The sequence below is a fragment of the Anabrus simplex genome, chromosome 1 (genome assembly GCF_040414725.1).
Source record: "Anabrus simplex isolate iqAnaSimp1 chromosome 1, ASM4041472v1, whole genome shotgun sequence".
In the NCBI taxonomy this organism is placed as follows: domain Eukaryota; kingdom Metazoa; phylum Arthropoda; class Insecta; order Orthoptera; family Tettigoniidae; genus Anabrus; species Anabrus simplex.
In genome coordinates, this window is record NC_090265.1 from 802,938,527 (window position 1) to 802,952,918 (window position 14,392).

The 14,392-nt window shown below is 39.2% G+C and overlaps 1 protein-coding gene across 1 annotated transcript in view; it reads right to left on the bottom strand.

Moving 5' to 3' along the window:
- SamDC (S-adenosylmethionine decarboxylase) overlaps positions 1-14,392 on the bottom strand; it is a 122,343-nt gene that overhangs the window by 65,337 nt on the left and 42,614 nt on the right. Inside the window, exon 3 of the mRNA XM_067136317.2 lies at positions 13,685-13,914. Coding sequence (XP_066992418.2) covers positions 13,685-13,914 — 230 coding nt within the window. The remainder of the gene's footprint in view (positions 1-13,684; positions 13,915-14,392) is intronic.

The following is a 14,392-nucleotide window of genomic DNA, read 5'->3' on the forward strand; positions in this document are numbered from 1 at the left end:
CATTTCTGCTGTGGTAAAGTGGCATTTTAACTTCGTACAAACAATGATATTTCTGGTATTCGTCAGTAAAACACTAACAGCTTCCTTAGTCCACCCAGATCCTGCCATTTTAGAAAGAAGCATTTGTTTACAATCGAGCTTCGCAATCTTCTCACGACGTAGCGCCAGCATCACCGTGATGTCAGCTTCGCTGATTGGTTCGTTTCGTAAAATTAATTTTATGGAATAGAACATGTCCTATTTTATGAAAAATTTTACCAAAGGTTTTATAAAACCTGAATTTGACCGTGATCAACAGAAATTGTGTAAAATTAAATTATTGTACAATAAATTTGACAGAAAATTTTACCGTGAGCAACAGGCATTCCTTTTAGGATGGGTTTGTCACATTTGGAAGAATATAAATTTAAATTTTTACAAGTTGTGACAAAACTGCAATTCCTCCATAATTGTCACATACCCTGTCACCTTTCTTAAATACTGGTATTATTACCCCTTTACAACAATTAGGTACTTGCTTTTTCTTTTTTCCCCCTCTATACACCTTAGCAACCTATATAAATGAAATTTCGTATGGCTTTTAGTGCCGGGATATCCCAGGAAGGGCTGGGCTCGACAGGTGCAGGTCTTTCTATTTGACTCCCGTAGGCGACCTGTGCGTCGTGATGAGGATGAAATGATGACGAAGACAACACATACACCCAGACCTTGTGCCATTGGCATTAACCAATTAAGGTTAAAATCCCCGACCCGGCCAGGAATTTAACCCGGGAACCTCTGAACCGCAGGCCAATATGCTGACCGTTCAGCCAACGAGTCGGGACAGCAACCTACATAACCAATGAAGACCAGTTGTTCCTGCTGCCTTTATCATTTCCACACATATTTCATCCATTCCTGCTGCTCTTCCTATTCATTTAACAGCCATTTCCACTGCTGCCATTGCAATATCACACTCGATTTCTGGATCATCCTCATTTACCACTACACGCTTCTGCATCCTGTCTCACATTCGTGGATTACTGTAGTCACGTTCTAGTTCATGAACATTGAGCAACGGCTGAGTGGCCTAGTAAGTGGTCCTGAGAGTCGGGATACCAGTTGCTATGGAATGGGAGTGGGCATCTCGGACATATGAGTCATGGCCCTCCTTGTGCTCAGGCAGCTAGGACTATACAATTCACCAGTGGTCCATAACCCGTTAGAGAAGAGATCCTCACTTGGACTACGTGCAAGTAGGGTAGCATCCTGCTTCATGAATTTACCGAGCTCAGAACATTTTAAGCAAGCCTCGGACCTATGGGAGTAATGGAGTCGCACTCCCATTTGACAGGCGAGGGACTCCATGGAAACAACTTGGCGAAAGAAATGGAATTCGATGGGGAGCTATCAATATTAATGGGGCATATGGAAGAAAGAAGGTAGAACTGGCTGAGTCAGCAAAGAGGATGCATCTGGATGTGCTAGGAGTAAGTGATATTTGGGTAAGGGGAGATAACGAGGAAGAGATAGGAGATTATAAAGTGTACTTGACGGGTGTTAGAAAGAAGGGCAGAGTCCGGGGTAGGGCTCTTTATCAGGAATACCATTGCACGCAACATAGTTTCTGTTAGGCACGTAAATGAGCGAATGATGTGGGTAGATTTGTCAGTTGGAGGAATTAGGACAAGAACTGTGTCCTTGTATTCACCATGTGAGGGCGCAAATGAGGATGAAGTTGACAAGTTTTATGAAGCATTGAGTGACATTGTGGTCAAGGTCAACAACAAGGATAGAATAGTCCTAATGGGCAATTTCAATGCGAGAGTTGGGAATAGAACTGGAGGATACGAAAGGGTGATTGGTAAATGTGGGGAAGATATGGAAGCTAATGGGAATGGGAAGCGTTTGCTGGACTTCTGTGATAGTATGGGTTTAGCTGTTAAGAATATATTCTTCAAGCATAAGGCTATTCACCGCTACACATGGGAGACTAGGGGTACCAGATCCATAATAAGACTATCTTAACAGACTTCGAATACAGGAAATCTGTTAGGAATGTTCGAGGTTTTTGCGGATTTTTCGATGATACAGACCACTATCTGATCTGTAGTGAATAAGTATCTCGAGGCCTAGGGTAAACAAGGTGAAATCTGTCTGCAAGCGAATAAGGGTAGAAAATCTCCAGGACGAGGAAATTAGACAAAAGTACATGGATATGATTAGTGAGAAGCTTCGAACAGTAGACAGTAAGCAGGTTCAGGATATAAAAAGTGAATGGGTGGCATACAGGGATGCTGTAGTAGACACAGCAAGGGAATGCCTAGGAACAACTGTGTGTAAAGATGGGAAAAGGCGAACATCTTGGTGGAATGGTGAAGCGAGAGCAGCCTGTAAACGTAAAAAGAAGGCTTATCAGAAATGGCGCCAAACAAGGGCCAAGGCAGACAGGGATTTGTAAGTAGATGAAAGAAACAGAGCAAAAGAAATAGTTGTTGAATCCAAAAAGAAGTCATGGGAAGATTTTGGTAATAACCTGGAAAGGCTAGGTCAGGCAGCAGGGAAACCTTTCTTTACAGTAATAAAGAATCTTCGGAAGGGAGGGAAAAAGTAAATGAACAGTGTTTTGAGTAATTGAGATGAACTCATAATAGAGCCCAGGGAATCACTGGATAGGTGGAGGGAATATTTTGAACATCATCTCAATATAAAAGGAAATCATCCGGGTGGTGTTTCTGACAGCCAAGCTCATGGGGAGGAGGAAAATGATGGTGAAATTAAGCTTGAAGAAGTGGAAACGATGGTAAATAAACTCCATTGCCATAAGGCAGCAGGAATAGATGAAATTAGACCAGAAATCGTGAAGTATAGTGGGAAGGGAGGGATGAAATGGCTTCATAGAGTAGTAAAATTAGCGTAGTGTATTGGTAAGGTACCTTCAGATTGGACAAAAGCAGTAATTGCACCTATCTATAAGCAAGGGAACAAGAAGGATTGCAACAACTATCTAAGTATCTCATTGATTAGTATACCAGGCAAAGTATTCACTGGCATCTTGGAAGGGAGGGTGCGATCAGTCGTTGAGAGGAAGTTGGATGAAAACCAGTGTGGTTTCAGACCACAGAGAGGCTGTCAGGATCAGATTTTCAGTATGCGCCAGGTAATTGAAAAATGCTACGAGAGGAATAGGCAGTTGTGTTTATGTTTCGTAGATCTAGAGAAAGCATATGACAGGGTACCGAGGGAAAAGATGTTCACTACACTGGGGGACTATGGAATTAAAGGTAGATTATTAAAATCAAAGGCATTTATGTTGACAATTGGGCTTCAGTGAGAATTGATGGTAGAATGAGTTCTTGGTTCAGGGTACTTACAGGGGTTAGACAAGGCTAATCTTTCATCTTTGCTGTTCGTAGTTTACATGGATCATCTGCTGAAAGGTATAAAATTGCAGGGAGGGATTCAGTTAGGTGGAAATGTAGTAAGCAGTTTGGCCTATGCTGACGACTTGGTCTTAATGGCAGACTGTGCCGAAAACCTGCAGTCTTAATATCTTGGAACTTGAAAATAGGTGCAATGTATATGGTATGAAAATTAGCCTCTCGAAGACTAAATTGATGTTAGTAGGTAAGAAAGTCAACAGAATTGAATGTCAGATTGGTGATATAAAGCTAGAACAGGTCGATAATTTCAAGTATTTAGGTCGTGTGTTCTCCCAGGATTGTAATATAGTAAGCGAGATTGAATCAAGGTGTAGTAAAGCTAATGCAGTGAGCTCGCAGTTGCGATCAGCAGTATTCTGTAAGAAGGAAGTCAGCCCCTAGACGAAACCATCTTTACATCCGTCTGTTTTCAGACCAACTTTGCTTTACGGGAGCGAAACCTGGGCGGACTCAGGATATCTTCTAAGTTAGAAATAACAGACATGAAAGTAGCAAGAATGATTGCAGGTACAAGCAGGTGGGAACAATGGCAGGAGGGTACTTTGAATGAGGAGATAAAGGCTCATTTAAGAATGAACTCTATGGATGAAGCTGTACGCATAAACCGGCTTCGATGGTGGGGTCATGTGAGGCAAATGGAGGATAGGTTACCTAGGAGAATAACGGACTCTGCTATGGAGGGTAAGAGAAGTAGAGGGAGACCAAGACGACGATGGTTAGACTCTGTTTCTAATGATTTAAAGATTAGAGGTATAGAACTAAATGAGGCCACAACACTAGTTGCAAATCGAGATTGTGGCAACGTTTAGTAAATTCTCAGAGGCTTGCAGACTGAACGCTGAAAGGCAAAACAGTCTATAATGATGATGTATGTACGTACGCATGTATGTATCTTTGCACCCATTCTTTATCTCCTCTGGATCTGTTATTAGGGTGAGGATTTCGTCATAAATGCCTATTTTTATCCTCAAACCAGAATCTTAAGCTTACAAGTCTAAAATCTGTTTCAGTCGATTTACAAAGGAAATACATGGGTTTTATAGTGCCAATAAATGCCTATTTTGTGCATTCATGCCTATTTTGAAGATATTTGCATGTTAAGTGTCTAAAACGACAAATATTAAGTTTAATTTGTATTTTTCCACCCATCTCTACTTTGTTAGTTTTCTTGACCAGATAGCTACTGAAAGGTAGCTACCAAAGACAGGCACTTAAATGAGATTAAGAGGACAACAGCGTTCTATCTTCTGATTCTGCTTGGAGCGAGGTGGCCTTGAATCTGCACCCTGTTGGGGAAGTGGGGGTAGAGAGAGAGAAAGAGCACGGTGGGAAGAGCTGTTTACACATCAGTTTACTCGTTTTGTGCTAAGCGGCAAGTGATTTTGGAATTCCTGGACTCTTAAATATATTTGTTAAAGCCAAATTGTTAGTGCACCACATACATTGGTGTAATATAGTTGCAGGTGTCAGGGAGGAAATAGCGGGCGGTGCTTTCCATCCTCTAAACAGAGTGCAATAATTTCTCGAGCAAATGCCGAAGGACAAATCGTGCAGTTCTATTCTGCATCGGCAGTGTATTAGTGCAGTTATTTTAGAAAGTGTAACACATATTACACTGTATAAATGATATTCAGCATAAATGAAATTCTGCAGGTGGTGGACAGTTTTAATGAAGATAAAGTAAGCATTATAGAAGCTAAGGCTGCACTGGCCAACCTGCAGATTTTCAGTGGTCTCACATTTCTTCAAATTTGGAACAGCTACCTTCCAAAATAAAGCAGCTGGAAGACTGAAAAATTCCTCTTGTGAAGGCCATAGGGATTGTTCGTGAGGTGGTGGTGACAATGGTTAACCTTAATGGACCGATAGCAGCTAAGATCAGTGCCAAATTTCGTAGCTTAATGCAGAGGAATCCCGGCTGGAAGGATGCTCTGGCCATCGCTGCTGTTCTCGCAGGGAACAACGCAACACAACCACTACCAGGTTTCACCCCAGCAGAGCTAGCTGCTTTTACATACTGTCTCCTGACCTCATGTGAAGTGGAAAGTTCACTTTCACAATTTAAAAATATATTAACTGACAACAGGCAAAGAATTAATGTGCAAAATTTGGAATAATATCTGGCTGTCCATTGTAACATGTCTGTAAGAGGTAAGTGATAAGTGTCTTCAATTGTAATAATAATAATAATAATAATAATAATAATAATAATAATAATAATAATAATAATAATAATAATGTGTCTGTACTCCAGAGGAGCGGCCTCATTATCACCTCACTAGATCACATCCAGAGTTGTAATTCGGGACCTAGTCCCACACAGGTGACACCTTGACAGTCAACCATGGAAGGTCTTAAGGAATACTCCACCGGAACCAAGAGTTCAGAGAAGGCAGCATTCGGATACGGTCGGCTGCCATCTGAAAGATACTGTGAAGTCGGAGGCACGGAAATACCCCAGTACCACATACACGAACGAGACAAAATCAAGAATCAAACCAAAACAGATAACATACTTCTCTACACACAATATAAACTCACTCATGCAAACCGGTAAACTAAAAGCGATCAACATAATGGACCAACACAAAATTCTTATCATGGGATTACAGGAAATTAGAAACACTGACCAGGATGCCTTGGAATCTCAAGGGTACAGACTTTATGAAGGTATACCCGGGAGGAGAGTGATGAATGTCCCACAATTTGGAACAGGATTTTTGGTCCGCCTTAATAATAAACTCAGTTCAAGAATTCAGATCACAGTCTCCACGACTCTCAACGCCCACCTTAAAAACATCTAATAAAATCTATACTATAATAAATGCCCATGCTCCCACTAATGATAAAAACAACTCAAAAGACCAGGAAGAAACAGGAGAATTTTGGGACCTATTGGACCAGACCATAGATAACATCCAAAAACTCCATATAAAATTATTAATAGGCGACTTCAACGCTCAACTAGGCAGAGAAAGAAAATACCGTGGCATCATCGGAAAATGGCCAGCACACAAGAAAACAAAAATGGAGAGACTTGTTGACCTGTGTAGAAACCATAATTTAATCTCAAAATCTACATGTTTTAAGAGGAAACCTCAAAAACTTAAAACATCGAAACACCCTGACTACACCAAAGGAGAATGGCAACTGGATCACGTCTGCATGGACAAATACCACCACAAAGAGATCTATAACGTCAAAGTCCTCCAAGGAATAGACACTGGTTCAGATCACTACGTAGTTAAGATTAAAATTAAACTCACTCTCCAGAGGAGGCAACAAAAGCAAGCCCTTAAAACTAAAAGAAAAATAGATCCTACCCAGCTGAACAAGAATAAAAATTACCAGAAAGCAACTGAAAAAATAAAAATCACAGATAAACTTACAAGACTTAGTACACAACCTTAAACAAATTGCAGAAGACCTGGCTCCAATTAAACCACGTAAAAAACACCAATGGTGGAACAGTGAATGTGATGAAACAGTGGAGAAAAGACATCAGGCATGGCTATTACATCAGTCCCAAAAAACAGAAATATCCTATCAAAATCTAGCAAAACAGAAAAGAAACTACCCAAGTCTTAAGAATAAAAAGAAAACATCATAAGGACACCCTGCAGTTAATTGAAGAACAATTCAATAAAACTCAATCCAGGGACTATTACAAAACCTTCAGAAAGCAGCTCCAAAAATATGAACCCCCGACCCTACTGATGAAGGATGAAGATGGTAAGCTGGCCCATAACAAAGACAATGCAGAAATTCAGGCTAAACATTTCAACAAGCTTTTAAATTGTGAGGAACCTACAGAACTCATTCATTTGGACACCAACACCCCGATAAAAACATCACCAGAGAACATCAATCCCCCCACAATAAAGGAAGTCTACCAAGCTGTGAATAAATTAAAAAACTACTAAGCGCCAGGAGAAGATCAGACCTTTGCGGAAATCTGGAAATATGCAGGAGCATCAGCAAAAGTTGCCCTCCATCAACAACTTGTCTATCTGGATTAAAGAAGAACTACCAGAACACTGGACAACAGCCCTCATTCATCCACTGCACAAAAAAGGAGATAAAACCGACCCTAATAACTACAGGGGAAATTCGCTCCTAGACATAACATACAAAATATTTTCAATAATCATCCTTAATAGGATAAGTTTACAACTTGAGAAAGAACTAGGAGAATATCAAGGAGGTTTCAGACCCTGGAGGAGCTGTCCTGATCAGATCATGAGTCTTAAGTTGATAATGGACTATAACAGGAGAAGAAATAGAGATATGGTGATGACATTTGTAGATTTCAAGAAAGTTTATGATTGCATCCACAGAGAATCTCTGTTTAAAATTTTAAGACACCTTGGACTACACCCCAAATTAATAAACATGATAAAATTGACTCTCACTAACACCAAATCAAAAGTGATGTTTAGGGGTGAAACATCAGAGACATTTGAAATTAAAACTGGGCTAAGGCAGGGAGATGGGCTCTCACCACTATTATTTAACTGTGCTCTAGAAATGGTAATGGAAGAATGGTTTAGGAAATGTCCCCCCAAAATATTGACCGAAAAATCAAATCAAATTGCCTGGGTTTTGCTGACGATTTAGCATTACTAGCAGTGGACATGAAAAAACCAAAAATCCAGATAACAGAACTTCAAAACATTGCAAATAAAATTGGCCTCAAAATATAATTTGAAAAAAACAGAAATTATGCTGCAAAAACCAACACAGCTAAAAGAAGTCACCATAAATGGTAATAAAATCAAAATAGTAACTCAATTTAAATATCTTGGAGAAGTAATAACACATAACCTAAATGAAAAAATCTAAATCCAAATAAGAACAAATAGATTAGCTAAAGCACAAAAGTTAACATGGGATATCTACAAGAAGAAATGTCTATCAATAAATACAAAAATAAAACACTAAAACACAGTTATAAAACCAGAAGCTACATATGCAGCAGAAACACTCTTTCACCTGAATCAACAATCGAAGACTGACAGACTTCAGAAAATTGAAAGGAGGATTGGAAGAACCTGCATCAACAAAAAATACCAGAAAGATGGACAGTAGCGGTTAATACCTAACAAAGTCGTGTACAAAGAACTAAAACCCATTACAGATACTATGCGTAAGAGGAGACTGGGATTCTTTGAACATATCATGAGGATGCAGGACTCGAGACTTCTGAAACAACTAGTACAACACAATCTCGTCTCAAAAAATACCAAAACAGGATGTAAATGGATCAGAGAAGAGAGGATCTGAAGGAAATAGGCCTTACAACAGAAGACACCACAAATAAGATAAAATTGAATACAAAACTCAAGAATACAAACCTCCGCTTTACCTTTACACAAAACAAACCAACAACAGGCACATTTTCAACTGAGGAAAGGGCACGAAGATCGGAGCGTCTGAAGAAGTACTGGGAGGACCGCAAAGCCCAAACAAGCCCTTCAAAGACACCTGAACAACGGACTGACTAAAGTGATCCTATATGGTCATAAAAGAAGAATTATTATTACTTTTACCTACTCATGATTTTGGTGGTCACTTGTTCCTTGGCGTAAACCCTTCAGCTGAGAACGAAGTGTCATGATTCACATGATTTTAAATGGTAAGCAGATGGTATATTCGGGTTGGTTTTTAGTGCCTATTTTTGCCATTTTAGTGCATATATTGTGATTTTTAAGTGCATATTTGCCTGCCTATTTTGGGTATTTTTAGTGCCTATAAATCCTCAGCTTAGTTATTATATTTCCACTTTTCCCTCACTTGTTTTATGTAATTTTTTTGTCTATTTTTATCAATTCATATGACATCCTTATCCCACCATTTACATCCTTTTCCAACTCTTGTGTGAATTTCTGCAAATATTTTTTCTTTTCCTCATTTACCACTTTTTTCTTTTTTTTTTTTAACACATTTAATTTCCTGATACTCAATCTTACATCTTTCCTATCTATTCCATTCTTGCCATGCTTTCTTTCTTCCTTCGTTTAACAACCTTCTTCACCTCATTCCACTAAGGGGCATCCTTTTCTGTCACTCACCAAAATTCTGCCACAAAGCTTCTCTGCAGAGCTTACAAATGTGTTTTTAAAATTTGCCCGTTCTACATTTTATATTTCTGATATAGGAATGTGCTGTTTTAATTCCTCCCAAAATTTCTCCTCAGTTATTTCATCTGTTAATTTTCTCACTTTTATTTTCTTCTGTCTTTATTTCTTTTACTTGCAATTTTTCTACCACTACTCTGTGCCTCCATCAAATGGCTCACCCGGTAGTGCTGTTATATCCATTAACTGTTCATGATTTATTTCCTCAACAAAAAAATTCAGTACCTTTTTTGTTCTTTCACCCAATCCATATCTAGTGATCTATTATTCTTTTCTCTAAACAAATTGTTACTACAATCACTCCTTTTCTCTTACAAATTTCGATCATCTTGTCTCCCATGCTGTTTTTTTCACCATATCCAAATGGACCAATCACTTGTTCTTTACCAATTCTGTCGTTTCCAACCTACGCATTGAGGTCTCCCATGACTCGCTTCCACATTGATTACTTCCGAGTGTCTCAGAGAATTATTATATTGACCTCAGTTTCCAGTTTCGGGTGCAAAAACTTGGATGAAATCTTAAGCTACTTCCGTCCTCAGTCGTACTCCGATTATTCTATCACTTATGTCGTCTACCCTATCCAAATTTTCATCCAGGATTTTGTTAACAATCACTCCTACTCCATTCTTTGCCTTACCTCCTCCACTCCATTATAGGATGTACCCCTACTCATCCTCTTCACTACCTTTTCCCTCCACTTGAATTCACTCAGTCCTATCATTGCAACATTCTCTTTTTCCATAAAATCAATCAACTCTTCTGATTTTCCTGTCAGGGTCATAACATTTATTATTCCTATCTTCATAATATTAGTTGTTGGTTTGCCCACTTACCACAGCTCCCCCAGCACAAGAACTGCATGTCTTTTAGCAGGGTACACCCTCCCCTTTCCGAGGCTGATAAATACCACCACTTTCAAACGCCTTTTCCAGGTCAACTGTTTTTTCAAGTCAACTGTTTTCCAAGAACTTAGCAGGAGCACAAGTTCTCATTCAATTATACTGATTTGCGTCGTATATTTTTTATATACGTACTTAACTTCCCGCAACCGAGACAAATATTGGACCTTCAAGACATTCTCCACTCTACTTTGGCGTTCGAGACCGCAGCGCATGACCTTGAATGTGCCGCGCTGATCACCGGGAACTGGTGGTTTGCTTCTACAAATCTATTCGTCTGCGACTTCAAGTTTATTTATAATCTTCATATATTATTTGATAGTATTGTGACTTTGTGCCTGACAGAGTGTGAAACTGACCCATTTCTCCAATATTCATAAACATTGTGTGATTTCGTCTACTTGTTTTTACGGCTGATGATGACCTGGACTAGGGTTGAAACCGGTCCCATTTAAATAAGAATGTAATTACTACATTTCTTTCTTTTATGTATTGAATTGGTTGAACTTCAATTATTTAATTTTTAATGTTAATAATTTCAATACGGAACAATGAAATTTTTATTTTTATCTTTAAATCCAAGTGCGGAAGTAGCGTAAACTGAGAGCAGAGAGAGCAATATTGCCAAGCCGCGCCATGGTGATGCCCGATTTACGTGCATTCATAAAGATAAATTTCCCAATATTTTAAATAAGACCCACACTCAAATTTGTAAGAGATATTTTCGAAAAAAACAGTGGGGGTAGTATTCGAAATTATACATTATATATTCTTTGTAGGTTGATTTAGAGGAGCGATTGTTAGTCCGGGAGGAATAAAAAAAGTTAACCAGTGAATGAAAAGAGTGACTGACGAAACTAGGATAAGTTTCGTAGTGACAATAAAGTTGCTCAGATATAAGTGAACATGTTCTCATGTGATATTTTTATTTCGTAAAATAAGAAATCGCATATGGAGAACGATATAAACCAGGGACTAGTTTCGGCCTTGGCTGGCATCCTCATCCTTAATGTAATATATCTAATAACTAAAATGTACAAACACACAATTGACAGTAAAATCTGGGATAAACTATGTGTAAAAGTTGAAAATACTTTATCCAACATTTTAATGTCAATTGTGTGTTTGTACAATTGTTTAGTTATTAGATATATTACATTAAGGCTGAAGATGGCCAGCCAAGGCCGAAACTAGTCCGTAGTTTAGTAATGTAATAAAAAAATATTGCATATTATAGTATTGAAAAGGTGGACCATTACGACAATAATTATTGTGATCACAATTCAATACAGATCGAAACCATGAAGTTTCTATCCTATGATGTAGTACTAATCACAGGTACTGTAAAAGCCGAAAGCACACACTGTCGCTACTAAGCACAAACCTATCATGTGCATAACCTAGTGGAACTACGCGCAAGTAAGAGACCCATGGTGTTCCCCACGTAGAGGTACTAATTACAAGTAGAATTATGATTCTAATTTGATGATCCTTTTAGTCGCCTCTTACGACAGGCAGGGGATACTGTGGGTATCTTCTTCGTCTGCGTCCCCCACTCACAGGAGGTTGGAATTTTTCTAAGAGCAAGTATATCTACCCACAAAAGGCAGGCTCATTTGAATGCCTTCAAATACTACTGGACTAAGATGGAATCCAACTATCTAACTCTGGCTCAGAAGGCAAAATGTGAATTAAAATCAATCCTGAATCATTGTATATATTTCAACCCCTTACTAGAAGAACTCTCCTGAACATCGCATAGTTTGGTATGAACAGATTTGTAATACCAGTGTAATAAGTTTCAGCCGACATTAGAGAATCACAATGCCAAAAGCTATTTCATAATCTATGAAGCAACAGGAAACTTTGTAGTTGGTCAAGACATTTCTGAACTTTTTTGCTTTACGTAGCCCTGACACAGATAGGTCTTATGGTGATGATGGGATAGGAAATGACTAGGTGTGGGGAGGAAGTGGCTGTGGCCTTAATTAAGGTACAGCCCCAGCATTTTCCTGGTGTGAAAATGGGAAACCACAGAAAACGATCTTCAGGGCTACCGACCGTGGGGTTCGAACCCACCAATTCCCGACTGCTAGCTGACAGCTACACGACCCAAACCGCACTTCAATTGCTTGGTCATTTCTGAACTCAAACTTTGGAGACCAGACTGTTACTAAACCCAAACCAAATTTCACAAACTTCTTCCTCCATTTGGGGCTGAACAGCCTCGAAAAGAAGAAGTCACTTTGAACACCCATCAATTTAAACAGTTCTGCATTTACACAATCTATTCATTTTTATTTGGCCCAAGGCTTCCTTAGTTTATAACCGAGAATCTCTTGACTTTCAAGTTTGTCTTGAACATTACATTCTAAGCAGTCCTCTGAGAAGAGTTTTGATATAGTTTGTGGCTTTTATAATGCATAGAAAGTAACAATTTACCTAGGGCTGAGTCTCAACAGATCGCAGCGTGGCAACTACTCTACCGAGTACAACACCCCGCCCGGTACCTAAGTCGTCTACAGACGATTCCGAGTCCCGACATCGAACAGAGGTATACCCATGATTGACCGCTAGGAGCAGGCGGACGGACGGAAGGGATAAATCCCGACACGACCGCCAGATTTGCTCCATTCGGCAAAGTCACAGGGCCTGTATGGCGCGCCCCACTGACGAGACGCGCCTATTAAAGTCACATTGTTTGGAGCCTTTCGACTCACGGGACTCGAGAGAGATATCGTTGCCAACATTGGCTAGAAGGGATTCGGCCTTAGAGGCGTTCAGGCTTAATCCCACGGATGGTGGCTTCGCACCACGAGCTGCTCGACCGAGTGCGTGAACCAAATATCCGAACCTGCGGTTCCTCTCGTACTGAGCAGGATTACTATCGCAACGACCAGTCATCAGTAGGGTAAAACTAACCGGTCTCACGATGGTCTATTTTTCATCAAGAAAGTAAATTGAGAAAATAACAGTAGGCCTACACATTTCAAAGAGTTCTTTCCAACTACTCTGTATATGCAATGATAATTAGCATCATACTTAACCAATGAAAATCAGAGGGATTACATAAAACGTTCTCATTAAAAGAAATTCTAATGAATGTTTGGGCTAGCCAAACAAAAATTCAACTGAAATTAATAAGATTTGAATATTACTATAAGAAAATTTTTAAAAGATTTCATACTTTTAAAATGCACTATACACAAGAATGTTTACATACCTTCAAAGAATGTGTCAAGCAGAGAAACCTCTTGCTCAAAATCTTGGTGTGGATTCAATTGGAGATCTGGTCGTTTGAAGTTCTTGCGGGAATAGAAGATGTCTTCTACTTCATCAAAGCCTCCATATTGTTCAGCAAGACGTAACAAGGGTTTCAAACACTGAAGAGGTGTAGTGGTGCCACATGTCTTGAGGATAAAGCGGCGTTTAGCCACAAACATGCTGCTCTCACTGAAATCAAATTCCTTTAAAATAAAGTTCGAATAAAGGGAGTAACTTAAGTTAATGGTTGTAGTCCAGAAAGACACTTTATAACTTTAGACTTAATTCTTCAGGAGGAATACTCACAAATACTGCACTATATCTGACTGAGGCAACAAAGCTGAATTTGAGCAACTATCTTACAATAGTGAACACTATAATTATCTCCATTCTAATATGGATTACTTTGATTGGTTTTCAAAAATGACAAACAGAATATAAGCATACAATCAAAAGCTCACGCTTAATTCTGGGAGAACAAGTGAGTATGTATGTATGTATGTATGTATGTATGTATGTATGTATGTATGTATGTATGTATGTATGCGCACGCGCGAAGAATACCCTGCTCGAAGAACTCCTTTGGCCAAGATTGAAACCAGTTTCCCACATTGTCCATAACTACATTGCCCGAGTAGTAGTTCCGATTCTTCGATGCCTTTGTCAA